This window comes from Varroa destructor, unplaced genomic scaffold (assembly GCF_002443255.2).
Source record: "Varroa destructor unplaced genomic scaffold, Vdes_3.0 BEIS01000004.1, whole genome shotgun sequence".
In the NCBI taxonomy this organism is placed as follows: Eukaryota; Metazoa; Arthropoda; class Arachnida; order Mesostigmata; family Varroidae; genus Varroa; species Varroa destructor.
Window position 1 is genome coordinate 1,415,173 of NW_019211457.1, and position 14,416 is coordinate 1,429,588.

Sequence of the window (14,416 nt, forward strand, 5' to 3'; positions counted from 1 at the left end):
ATATTACTAACTTTCTATTCTGCTATAGATATTGATTAAATAAAAAATGTAGGCCTTACTGGCGTCTTTAGGTTATCTAACTCAAAATGTGCTCATTTCAAGACACAAGAATAAAAACTTCACTTTAGGTCGGTATTGACTGTGGCAGATATTTGCAGGTTATGCCACAAAACAAACAAGATAAAGTAGGCCTTGCGTTCTTCCATATTATGTAGGCACGTTGGATGCATATTTTCAACAATTTTTTAATGAGATGTTATAGTGTTCCTACATAAGGTGCCTAATAAGAGTGAAAACAAACGAAATTAGATTTGTTTGGCTCCCCAGTCGTCCTCATACGATCTAGTCGGATTTTCATGACCGCTATGCGTTATTGTCGACGCTTTTTGCAAGCCGCACCCCCGCCCCCACACCCTGACAAAAGAGCGTAACTGGTAATACACTTCGTTTCATCTCGTTGGTATCGCTTTTGTTTTAGCGATTAACGCCTCTTGGTTATTGGCATTAGGAGTGTATTCTCAAATAGGCAATAGAGGAACAATCATTTGAATGTGTTAATAATTCTATATCCATATGCTTCGTCCTTTTTTTATCCTTACGCAGGTGCTCAAAGAAGCCAAAGACTATTTCGGCAAAACGTGGAAACGAAATCTCGTTTTCGCAGTTGCGCCTTTCGTCACGAACTGTCACGTCTACAATAAAACAGCCGTTTACAACTGTACACGAAGCTACTACAGCGAATTCTGCAAGCATGCCTCGCGTGGCATGCTTATCGAAGGCACAATGCGATATGGAGCTGAGAGCGATTGTTTCAGGTATATAGAGCAGGTGTAACTAGAGTATATGTGTTGTAGCTTAGAAATAGTAGATTGATCAATTGGCATTGTCCTATAGTCAGATATTTCACTAAAGACATTTTTCTATTTATGCTGTAAAGCGTTCTTCAAACGCCCGCGTCGACGTCACCACCGGATAATGCTTCACATGTTCCAGCTAGTGCATTGATTTAAATTATGTCGAAGGCTTGCTCTAGATGTAAAAATGGCCGGTAGGAAACCGGTCTACGAAACTAGGCTCTAGTTTCCTGTTTGCTTTAAATAGAATGTCATTTGTGTCCCAACTGAAACGTCGAGTTTCGCGCCCCGTTCGAATGCTCGACGACAACAGCAAACCTAGCAAAAATAAAGAACGAGCTTTCTGACACGCATAGCTAAAATTACTCTATACCTTGCTCATTGTTGTTGTATTTATTACCAAAAACAAATCTGTGATTCTTACATTGACTATCATCCACATTACGTCACCAGCATTCAAAGGATGTACATGAAGATATAAATGTCCTTCGCTTACTAGGAGAGGACCTTGTGGAAGACTTCTATCGTCCTAACTGTAGTGATAGTGCGCGTTACTAGTCCGCTACCCATTCGCCGCGCGGCTATAAAATACATGTAGAAATCGTGGCTCATTGGTTTTCTATCCCGTTCTTTGCTGCTGCTGCTGCTGCCTTTTTTTTTTCTTTATTTCGTTATCGTTCCTTTGTTGATTCTGTCGCACTCACATTGCCAATTGTCCACACCGTGACAACGGTAGCAACAGGCAGCAGCTTCGGGAAGTTCTTCTCGTAATATCGGCGCACGCAGCGGTATTATTAGTGTCCCGAAATCTCATTGGTGACAAGGATCTATTTATGAATATTTAAGCCAGTGGCAGTTATGCACCTGGTGATGCCTTTGACGCCGCTAACTACTTCATGATTACTGGTGTTCTGTCGTCCGCTATTCTAACGCCACCGCAATCAGCTTGGCTGGAGTTTTGTCCCCGCTGCACTAAACTTACGAGACCCTTCACTGTTTGTGTACTATCCAGTCAACTATGTCCTACGCCATACTATTTCATGAGCGTTATTAACTTGGCTTCGTAATTGCGTTTTCCTACGGACTTTCTCTTCGTTCGATCAATCACGCGGAAACTGTGGAGTGACTCGAACCGAACGGTGCCGGGCTGTAGTGTGACGCTGATAATCTACGAGTAGTCAGCAGATTAGAAACGCTGAAGCTGTGTAGGCTGAGCTTCTCATTGGGTTAAGCGGCGTCACGGAGTCCATTCACTACCAAGTCTTTAAGCAGTAAGTCTCGACGGCTCGTAAGCAGTAGTTCAAGCGCTGGGCCTTTACCATCAAGTAGACTGATCTAACCACTGCTGAGAGGTAAGGGGCGAGCTGACTGGACGAAAATGGAGGGCTTGATTTGACTCGCAGTTCTGTAGGGACTAATCAGCAGGACCTGTAGTAGCTAACGGCTGCAACGACGGAGACAGGCTTCAAGCGGAATTTACCGCCGCTGTTTCCTTGTTCCTCATTGCCAATTTTCGCAGGTAATTGCGTTGCCCAAAGCCTTCGTCTTTTGACCCTGTCCCCACCCAATACCGAAGTACTCTGGCTAGGATGAAAACCATGCAAAAATCGAACATTTCCTCCCGAGAACCTCTGCCGCCAGTCATGCTGCTTATCACCTATGCCAGGACAATTTACCCCGACTCGTCCTACAGGCTAACATACACACTTTCGGCTTTTAAACGAACACATACGAATACGCGTATTCAGAAGCAGCGAAATTTGCTAAACATTAATTCATTTTTCTATAAAGAGGAGAGGAGTCGGTACTTGCTGATTGCGGAGGTAGCGCTGATGGAGGAATCCATACATGGGTGACGCTGCATAAAAGAGTAGTTGACTCTATTAATTTTCTTTCGGGGGAAGCATCAACGACAACAGACATAACTGTGATTGTCGAAGGTTCTATTCAACAATCGACAATGCAGTTTTGTCTTTTCGTCGAATTGTTGCTGGTGGCCTTCTTTCCACGGTTTCGTCTTTTGACGTAAAGAACGACCTGACAAAACGATCAGCGCAATCGGCTTTTGTTCAGCGTAGCTCAGCATTAGGCCCCTGCGTCACTGCTGCTAATAAACCAACTTGTCAAAGACCTATACACATACTATTAACCTTGCACATAATAATGATGCTACTATTGGCAGTTACATAAAAGGACCAGCTTTGGCGGAGAGCACGGTTGTGGCTTTACTCTCTCGTTTCTCTTTCCACTCAAACCTCAGTCTCCCACCTGTCGAATGTGCCACCCTGCAAGATTTATTCATGCAAAAAAGAAGCATGGAGTACGAAAATACGCACACAAGAATGATGCTATACGTACATATGTACATAAAACACGAAACATCATTTTCGTGTACAGGGTTTTGACGCAGGGTGGCAACGTTTCCACAAGGCTGGTTTGAACGTGGCTACCGTTTTTTTCTGCTAAGAGGCAGCAGCAAACACAAAATGTCGATGTCACATTGGCAGAAACGCCTATAACAACAATAACAACCGTTGCATTCACAAACGGAGCAGACACAACCACATTTGAAGGGAAGGAGCGCACCGCCGTCGGAAAAACGTGACAACAGCAAAATCAAAAGCAAAGAACAACCGATCGACATCTTACCACTGCAAACGCACAGTTTCCGGACGGTGCCCCTCTGAAGCAGGCCTGCGAAAAGATTTCGTAGGAAGTTTTACTAGAGAGAAGAACCCGTTTAGCGTTTGGCGGTACGGCCACAGAACATCGGAAGCATAACGGATGTAACTGGCGAAACAACAAATTTCAAATGTACTCAGAAACACATTTTTCGAGGCACTTGCGCGTTAGTAGTTCAACGAATAGCAAACTAACGAAAAACATTGGGTCTATGAGCGGACTTACAAGATCTGCCTACCATCGGTATGGCACGCCCATGCCACAATCCTTGTGACGAAAACAGATCTGGTCATAAAAACCTGATCTACATAGAAACTGTCGGAACATATTGTCAAGTAAGGTAGCTTGCGGAGTGCAGCCAAAGCAACAAGAAAATTGGCCTTATCTACGTGCATCTTGACTGGCCTTTATTGAGTCCATTTGAGCGTGCGAGTAAGATCGAGAAAAGCAGGAGCGAATCGCTATATTGGTGCCTGGCTCAAGGAGGCACAACGTCGTCTTATGCTACCAAGTAAATGTTTTGAATTTGATGCATAGTACTGTCGTAAGGTGTTTCTTCAATAGTCCAATGCTGCTATTGTTATAGTTACTGAAGGCTTCTGTCAATCGTAAATATTCCACTCACTAAGGATCGGTCCGAGCAGCTTTGCAGCAATAGTCAGGCCATCAGGCCAAGGTTACGAGCGAGCTTCCTAGGCCACTAAAATTGTGAGTCAAGAACGACGCCATCGGCAATCCTCTATCCTCCAAGGACATCCCCAACTTCACAATAGTAATCTTCGCCTGCTGGAAGTACAGGCTGACAGAACTTACGGAGGTCACCAAAGGAAGATCGAAGATTGCATTAAAGCATTGTGCGCAAAGGAATTCTTATTATGTATAGATCGGAAGCAACGGCCGGTGACTTCAAGATACATCGCCAGCTACCGCCCACCTCAATGTAACATATTCACACTAGGCGTTAAAAGAACATGGGGGATGAGAGCTTAGATACTCGGAACACAGTTTTTCCGAAAGCAGTCCACATTATTTCGTCGCATATAGTTGTAACCAGCGGCTACCACTGTTGTGTTGTTCTTGTTTCGCGCTACTACTAACAGCAATCAGTAAATGAAAAAGGCTACGTCGTTCGAGAAAGTTTCGTTACCTGACAATAGCAAAATGTACATTAGAAAAGCTTGCTTAATATCGAGCAACATAATATACTACCATTTTAAGTTGTATTTATTGAATTTATGAGCTCATTATCTAACGCCTCTGCTATCTATATGTCTGGTACGTTATCGAGAGATCACAACACCTTTCGAGTATATAGGACAAATACACACGCGTCGGCGCATACAATGATTTATCGTCGTTATGTGTGGTTATTTTGTCTTACTTCAGAAATGTTAGTTTAGGCACCATGAGCAGAAACTGATGAGTTAACACTGGAAAAAAGATCGAGCCCCAATAAAAACAGAGCAGATATAATCATGAATAGAGGCCACGCGATCTGAAATCGAATGCGTGCAGGGACGACGTAAAGGCTGCCACACCACTGGACAGTTCGTTTCGTCGATAGAAACAGCTTCTAAAAGGTTTCCTAGCTGAAACTTCTGAACAGTAAAAAAGGACGTAGGAGGCGAACCATTGTGGAAATGTTTCAGAGTCTAATAAATAGTACAAGCATCTTCTACATGGTTCTATCACCGCAAAGCATAGTTTCAGACGGCTAAATTTGGCAAAATAAAATATATCTACGCCAGGTTATGATTCGATACCGTCTCACTATGGGTCTTTAGAACTAGTAGTCAAATAGGTTACCGCTGCGTTACAAAGATAACATATTCAAGATTAAAACTGTCTTCAGGAACCTACACGAAGTCATCCACCGAATGTATCCTAATAAACATCTTATTGCCTTTTTTTTTTCACTATAATCCATATTCATAAAAGCATGGATACCCCGTGCAGTTGCACCCCAATAGTTGATAATGCTTAAAATATTTGCGTATAGTATTACAGTTTGCCCCCTGTTTGACGAGTTGATAAATGCTAGCAGACGACTAATTCCATATCAAAACAATGTAGCCTTTTGTATTCCTAGAGGCGTTGATACATTTTCCCTTAAGTCTTCTCACGACATATCCACAATCCTATGGCATTCTTCCATAATTTTTTTGTACCATATAATCAAAATATTAAACGGTTGCTAATAGAACTGCTCAAGTTGAATGCTGTCAATAAAGGAATTCAAGCTAAAAATGCCAAACAGGAAATATAAACTGTAAACACATGGCAGGATTTACATCCTATTTTATTGCTATCTTGGAAATAAGATCACTTCATTAGGTGCACGTACCATTAAGATGCTGGAATTGCACATATGGATATCGCATGGATACGAAGCCGAGCGTGCGTACCTCATGGTTTCTGTTGGAGCTCTCAAAGAGATTCCAAAGCCGGAGATTATACGGCACTCTAAGCCAATGGCTCCCTATGGCTTCCAAGATATACTATAGTACAAGAAGCAGGTAGGCAACAATAGCCTCACAACGAGGTACAACAACAGAAACAAAGTAAGACTCTTAAATAGATGAACGACTCAACTTTGCACTGAATAATAAACCCGTCTGTTATCGGTCTGCTCGTATGACGAGTCTAGCCGGAGCAGGGTTCATCTTCAAGCATTTACGCCATCAGCAAGATTAAAAGTTACCAGAAATAAGCTGAGCGTAATTTCTATATAAATAATATACAGAGATCGACAGTAGCACGCAAGGAACTTCAGTGCGTGGCCTAGCCTGGTGTACCGATGCGCATGCCTTTGAGTACACTGCCATGCTAACCACGAATATTGGGTTATTGCTGATTAAATTGCGTGTGTAAATGGTTAGTGCGATGTATTGTTGCCATTTCGTTTCATAGGCGTGCTTGAGGAAAACCCAGATAAACCCAGCCAAGCCCATGATTACAAAATCTGAAAAAAAAATTTTAAAAAAGAATCGAAGTTCGCGTACTTCAATTAGAGGCGATGAGCGTGCTCACCCCCTGCCCTTAACGCTACATAGGACGATCCCTGGCGGATGATAATGTCAAACATAATACGTTTATCTAAAAAAAACAAGAGTCTTTGTTCAAAAATATGATTTTTCACAAGAATGCTGTGCTCACGTGGCCTCCATTTTCGAAAAATCCCAGAACAGATTAAGCCTAGTGGTCGGTACACATTGACTTCGTGAATGTAAAAATCTAGTTTGCTAAGTCTTGAAATGAGGCCATCATATTCCATCAGTTCGAGTTAAAACAACAGCTCGAATAGTTTCCAGAACCGATTCTTGATCCGCAGTCTACCCCTCTCAATTAGAGATCTACGAAAATGGACCACCATCGATATATCGTTTCTAAATGCTTAAGGCAGATCACTAGCAAAAGGGACTTAGAATCTTGATTTGTCTTCCGTTTTCTGAATTTCTGTCCGTTGTCTTCGTAATATACAGCAGTACACGAAGCATCTATACTTCCAGTTATTCTCTGACTTGGCAATATCTTGAGGTAATGGCCTTCAGCAGAACAGTCATCTACTCAACAAGTCATTAATGCATTGAATGCGTGTACCAGCATGTATTTTCAACATTTAGTGAGAATCATGAATTCTTTAATTAACGCTCCACGGTTTCACCTTCCTTAGTCGTTCTAGCATTGCAATCTGAGCGTCTATTAACTCAGGTCTATGTGCTCCCTGCGAACCATACTACTCTTCCTATTGAGGGTGTATTTGTGCCAGCTTTTTTCCATGTTTGTGTGCATGCATGTGTCTGAGCCTGAGTAAATGTGCAACGGTACGTGCCATATCTGCTCTCTCTCTCTCGCGGAAGCTTTCGGTGTCTGTCAAAATCTGCACTTCGTTGTGAAGCACATCAAAAGTCCACTGAGGAGAGTCTATGATAAATTGATAGGTCTCGTTAAGAAACGTCCGCTCCATAATAAATACAACCACAATAAGAGCAATGCTCAGCATCACATACAGCAGTAAGATAGGAGACAATATTCCCTGCACATAAGATTCATTTAGATAACGTTGCGCCACATAGTTTGGAAGAAGACGTTATGCATTGCGGTCTTCTCAAACTGTCAAGAAACTTATTATTATTATTATTATTATCATCAAATAATTTACCGACATTTGTCTTAATCTGTATCTACTCTTCAAACAAAACGCGAAGCTAAATGCTCAAGCTGATCGTGACTCCCTCTGGCGGCGAATCGTTACGCTGCCTGGGCACTAAAAGCAGGGGCATTATTAGTATTCGAAGCAGCATAATTGACATTTGTGCCAAAAACACATCCCGGTTTCCTTTATTTGTTCCCCATTTTAATGGCAAATATGAAAAATGACTATTTTGTTATAGGCTTAGGGGTTAGGTAAATTCGATCATCGTTGGAATGGCCTGAACGGTGTTCTTGACGTTGTTTTATATAATGAACTAAGTTCTAATGGCAGCGAACACGGATTTCGTTTGCCGTCTGTTGTCTTCGACAGCAATTTATGCTGCAGACAAGCCACGATGATTTCTATAGTCGTATATGTAATACGTTGCAAGGACCGTGATTGTGAATGTATTGAATTGAACGGAGATGTAGCGAAACGCGACTGATTATGATTTTGCGTTTTTGTGTGACTCTGCAAAAGCCAACGTATCAATATACGAAGGGTAGCAGTGTTTTTTTTCCGATGAGCCCCATAAAGCATGAAGAAATTCTTCCCTATTGTTTCGACTGAATAGAAGGTGTCCAGTGGACGGTGCTGTGTCATACGGACTTGTATATAGTGACTAAGGGTATTGGTAAAACGAAATCAGTACTCTCAAGTACAAACGATAAGTAAACATAGATACAAGCAGATATCGTTCCCTATGTCATGAAACGTTTCCGATATAGTGATATTTGTTTCTAATATGAAGCACAGAAAATATGACATTTTGAATAATATAAATAATTTTACCAACGAGCAAATATGGGATAGCGTTATGACTACAAATGTCTTTACTTTTACAGATGTCAAATATTTCGTGTCAAAAAATATTTTTCTCGCCTCTCGTCTGTCAATATCTACTGGTAAAAGATCACGCCATCTCTGAGGCATATTGTCTGGACTGTCATCGTTGAGGCGTCTTGCGTACACTACTACTAGTCAGTCGGGCCGGTCCATACGATGGCCTTTTCGAATAAAGATGAATCAGTTGAGACGAGTGTGCAATTTGGGCCAACCGATGAGCTCGAGCCTACTCAATAGCTATACTGTTAATAAACCATCACAGATTTTCAAAACAGCCCCTGCTTAAGACGCGCGCCATTTGCCCCTCAAGTCTTCTTGAGCAAGACTTTGATTTAATTGCTGGCAGAGGTAGGCCTTTGCTGTCACTGCCGGCTGTTAGTTTCCATTGCTACAATTATTCTGATGTCATTTCGTGATAAATCTTGCAGCCCTAACTAGATAGTCTCAGCTCGAATTTGACCAATACGTCCCGAGGAAGTAAGACGCCGGTCAAAAGCTGTGCCTGAAATTCTCAAACATGAAAGGGGCATTTTCGATAAACTGGCTCAATTCAGGCAATATATGCACAACTTTTCCGACCGAACTTCGAATGATACAGCCATTTTAGAGGCTACTACGGGAGCCGGAAAGTGTGCAGGCTTGGTGTTGTAAACATACAGCCTGCACTGGTGGTATATCTCTTTGGCATTGTTAGTATACTGTTTACTTTGCAGTTGCTTTCTTTTGCCAAAGAGATATCCATGAAAATATTCTTAGATGAAATCTAGATCCGGACAAGCGACTTATCCAAAATAGGCTTCTAGCATTTCACTCACCACCCGGATAAACACAACTGCTAACACTAACCAAGATATCGGCTAGCGTACTTTTAGTGCATCTTCTTGTAGATGTAGCGAACTCAAACGAAGTTCGTCAACTCGAAAACGATGGTTGGAAATCAACGCAATACGCAGATATAAAACATGCTTGATTGGAAACATCTGCATCTAATTAACGTTCGGCTTTCGATTACCTTCTGTTCTGTTTCAGTGCCCAAACACGCCAAGATGATGGGCAGGTCATTCTGTGGACAGGAATGGGCCCGATGTCAGGCCAGTTCATCCGCGGCCTGGGTCAGTCTCGTGGCCTTATGATGTACAACGCCTTCGCCGATGACAAGGAAGGCCACTGCGGGTTCGGCGAGTTCCCCCTATTGAAGGCAGTGCATGATGCCCTTCAAGGCAAACACGACTCAGCAGTTACATCGGGTTCTCGAGCAGGGCACAATTAACATAGGACCAAGAACGTAACACGTCAAGAACAATGAGCGAACAAACATAGCCCCGTTGACACAACACCGTGTTCAAATAACCTCGAACATTAAACGTGGCAGGCCGATCAACAACCTTTGAAATAAGAGATACCATCATATAACATGTGACATAAGGTGGCCACACGTACATGCGTTCAACTTCGACGCATAGAGGAAGAATTAGAAAAGCAATTAACGCCAACATATGAGCTAACGTGATGGCTAGCCAATAACGTTTAGCTTATAATCTCAAAGATCAGATGAAAACGAAACGAAAATGTACACAAACATTGAATAGAATAGCAGAAGACATGACTCGAGGCAAGATCGTCTTTCTACACTCAGGCGCGCATCTATCCGAAATCCGGTGTTCCCCTTTTAAGCTGATCTGGCGCAACATCCATCGGTAAGGTAACGAAGTATGTATGCCTAGGAATATATATTACTTGTTCATGCAGAGAGTTTCCGCTGAATGGCAGGTCCCAGGTTTGCAAAGGAACTAATGGAGTTAAAAGGTGAGATGATCGGCGCTACTGGAAGCGCTAAATGCACTGATGAATGGACTATTATTGCAAAAAGTAAATCTATGAAGAGAGATTGCGTCTTACGTAATTTTAGGGCAAAAGACTAGTCGAAGAAAAGGTAAATAAACGAAAGAAAACGTGAAACAGATAAAAGAAAAAAAACATCCGTGAAGAAAAGTCAAAGGAACGCGTAAATTTTAAATAAATCTAATTAAATAAGACGTAGGCGACGGCCTAACGGCCGGTGAAATCGGCCCAATGTTACCAACAATACAGATGTAACGGAGTAACGATAAGAGTTCAATACACAAAAGGAGAAGCACATGTTGTTCTAATGCAGAGGGGCTACTATTCCCCCCCCCGACGCAGTGAACATGCTCAACTGGCTGACTAAACTTAGGTATCAATGATTTGTACATATTAAAACGATGGGCAGATAACACCAAACGGTACTGGTAATTATGATGAAGCAAATGATAGAAGAGAGAGAACACTTATGCTAAGTAGCTCTAGGTCGGACCCGATGTGCAATATAAAAAAAATTTCAGCAGACAGAGCAACAGCTTTAGGCACCTGCTTCCAATTTGGGGAGTGTCGTCGCCCATCCGAAATTTCGCGCATTTTGGTGATATCATGAAACAGAAGTCATGGTATATCTATTGTCCTCTTGGACTGATCCCTGTTGCCCCAATGACATAGCTGGCAATTCCCTCAACTTGTAAATAGTGCACAGCAAAAAAAAGGGATTTTGGTGTGAGGGAAAAAACGGCCTTGTTGGGCGACATGGCTAAGAACAGAGGGCCATTAGGGCCGTTTTTCTGGCTAGGTGAAAATAAAAACTACGTATTGCAAAACATGAAACGACTAAACAAAATCATGTAACTGCAGGGGGCAGCGGCACCCCTATAGTTATTTAGGCCTCTTCTCCACACATCTATAAAACTTCCTGATAGCCGAAAGTCCCGCCTTGCTTTGATTTTTAAGCGGAAATATCTGCGGCATATTTCGTTCTCAGCTTACCGCAGTCAAACAATGATCGATTATCGCATTATTATTATTAAGTAGGAAATTTATGGTAATATCTTCCGGTGACTTCGTACAGATGAGCATCATAATAGTAATACCATGGACGGTAATGAAGACTTCAAGATCATGATTTCGTGTGACCATATTGCAGCGCATTTAGCTGTTGAAGAAAGAAACAGCGAGGGCATTACGTGTAAGCAAAAGACAGATGGTAACGGTGAATGCCATGTGTCTATCAACAGTCATCAAATAGTTATGGTCATCTCTATATACCAAGTCATGATTAGGAGCGGTCTTTAGTGGACAGAACGATTCGTTGATCAAATCATCCGAGTACTAGTATCATTTTTGTTGTCTGAGGCCAATGTGTGGTTCCGCTGTGAAGATCTTCTTTTTGGCCAGCTGACAATTAACGTTCGACCGGTTATATCTAAGCGGTAACCTGTAACATAAAATTTGGTCATTTGTAAACTTCAGATAAATCAGCTTGGTATAAGAAATTATCACTGTTGTTAGAGGTGGCTCGTCCTACAAGAGCGCATAGATTTCATCAAGTGTCTCATATCGGCTGTCACGTTAGGCATCACAATCAAGAGGACTTGAAATTCAAGTATGACGGAGTTAGAACAGCAGTAGTTAACCTCGAGGAAGCAAAATGAAGGCGATTCTGACGAAAAATATGAGATATTACGTGCGAATGAAGACTTTGGGCGAAAGATTGAAAGATTTAAGAAAAAAGTGATTTCATCATTGGTAGCTGAAGTATAGTCAGATCCAAGCGAAACGACGATTTTCATCTGAATAACTGCACAAGGCTGTGTGCTAAGACTGATCATCTGTCTGACAGATGCACAGATCGAATGGTTACATTTGTCACGAAAATCTTCTTTTTGTACTAATTTTATAGCTTTTGAATTGATTGCATGTAACATGGCCGAAACATATATTTATTACAGTCTTCGACCTAAGAGTCGCGTAATAACTTTTTTCTATAAAAATCTTCTAGTTTAGCGAAAAAGTATGTGATGCCAATCGCTTTGACTGATTGATTGATTGACTGACTGACTGAGTGCTAGGTATCGCTTGACCAATATATTAAGCGGACCTTTGCTGTAAAAAATTCTATGAATAGTTGTTTTTAAATTTGAATTCCCAAAACCCCACTCCCTCATCACACGATTGGTAAGGTATTGGGTTGCTTTTATTATATCTGGCCTATGTGGCTGGATATAATACGCCGGTGATGTGAGTTAGCTGATTGGCTAGTTTAAGCGTTCGCACTAGTCAGCAGAAGCACCCACGATAATTTAAATGTACCGTAGCGGCAGAGAAGAAAAACTGATATCACGCTATGGACGCCATTGTAATCATACCGTCTTGTCCATTCGTCATTACCTCATAACGTCTGAATTATGCTGAACCAGTGCTTGCGAGTTTTTGTGAAGATGATGTACTCGCTGGTGATGAACCATTGACGAAAAGTACAGAATTCACAGGCCTTCTCTTTCTAATCAGAATAATTGATACAAAGAATGACTTAGAAAGGCACGAGAGGTGGTCAAAGAAATGAATGCCCCCGTTTGAAATTGTCTAATTCATTATTTAACGAATGCATGTAAAACATTGAATCGTGAATCACTTGCCCACTCCCAGAAACCTACTGTTTCCTACGAGCTAATCTAGCCTTAATCTGAATAGTGATTACCGACCGGCAGATATTAATTCATCCGTGTAATCGGTAGACTGCCAATCGTTCTGTGGAATATCTCCCCTCTGATTAACGAATGAATCATTCGAACCCCTGCGTTCTTGCAGAACGCAAAGTCTGCCCCCTTTCCTGGACGGCCTTAAGTTACTAAAAACGAAAGAAAAATTGAATTTTTACTATTCCTATTCATTATTATTATTATTATTACTGCGCGTGGTGAACTAGAAACAATTAGAAGTTGTACACACAAAGGAACACCATTTCATCGTCGACTCATCAACTTTCGGCTAGGTAACACAGGGACAATACAGAACAGGGAATTATAACAAAAATACTGGCAATTATTGGAGTCAAGAGAAGGAATTATACAAGAACCAATCGAAAGCTAAGCACACCGCTATATTGAAAAAACCTTCGGGAACAACAAAAGGTAGTAGGTGTATGTAAACAAATATATATAAGAGACTGAAAGCTTACTAATGCGAGCGAAAGAAATAAACAAACATTAGTCATTCATATAAAATGTTAATAATATTAAACACAGAAGAACTAACAATATTATGAATAGTAATGATGATAACGTACGAAAATATCCAAGATCGATCGTCCTGATTCCTTAGTAACAATGCTATTAAAACCACTGACGACCATGGCATTGACTAACTGATAATAACAGACTGATCAAAAGGGAAAGATACGCAGACGCCGTGCTGGTACAGTGTGATGATGGTATCTGGAGATAGAAAGGAACAAGGACGTTGTTGGCTGCAAACGAATGATGACTATTAGAGGGTTCGACGGTGAGCCGCTGTGACGAGCGGCTGTCTGTCATCGGCTCGCCGTCTTGAAATGTCAACAAAAGATGACTTTTTAGCGGAAGGCATGAAATTGACATGAAACACAACGTCAACAATGGCAACAAAAATAACAACTATTATAACAAGAAAATGATTTGAAAAAAAAAGATAAAATTGGATAGAAATGATGTACATATTGTTTTAGCTCACAATAAACAACTTCGCTCCCGTAAGCAGGCATGTGTTTTTTGCGAGCATCAAATATGATAATCATCTTGTATTTAATGAGTAAACGTTGACATATGTGTGTGTATGTGTGAAAGCCATTACAGGAGCTGCTAGAAGGGAGAGCATCCTTTGGAAAAACTGGTTTGTGGTAAAGAACCTCCATTCCAACTCGAACGCTGGCAAAATTTCTAGCGAGAGTCGAGTTTATCAGAGGTTACAGAAGCGCACGTTGTCTCAGACAGGTTGTTGGTTTTGACTTCAAGGT

General features: G+C 41.5%; 1 protein-coding gene across 4 annotated transcripts in view; it reads left to right on the forward strand.

The window, feature by feature from the left end:
• LOC111249588 (uncharacterized) overlaps nucleotides 1-14,193 on the forward strand; it is a 34,193-nt gene extending 20,000 nt beyond the window's left edge. For all 4 annotated transcript variants that reach the window (XM_086987138.1, XM_022803624.2, XM_086987139.1 and 1 more), the window contains exons 6-7: nucleotides 604-815; nucleotides 9,607-14,193. In XM_086987138.1, coding sequence (XP_086843264.1) covers nucleotides 604-815; nucleotides 9,607-9,847 — 453 coding nt within the window. In that variant the 3' untranslated portion in view covers nucleotides 9,848-14,193. The remainder of the gene's footprint in view (nucleotides 1-603; nucleotides 816-9,606) is intronic.
• The last annotated feature ends 223 nt before the right edge of the window (nucleotides 14,194-14,416 follow it).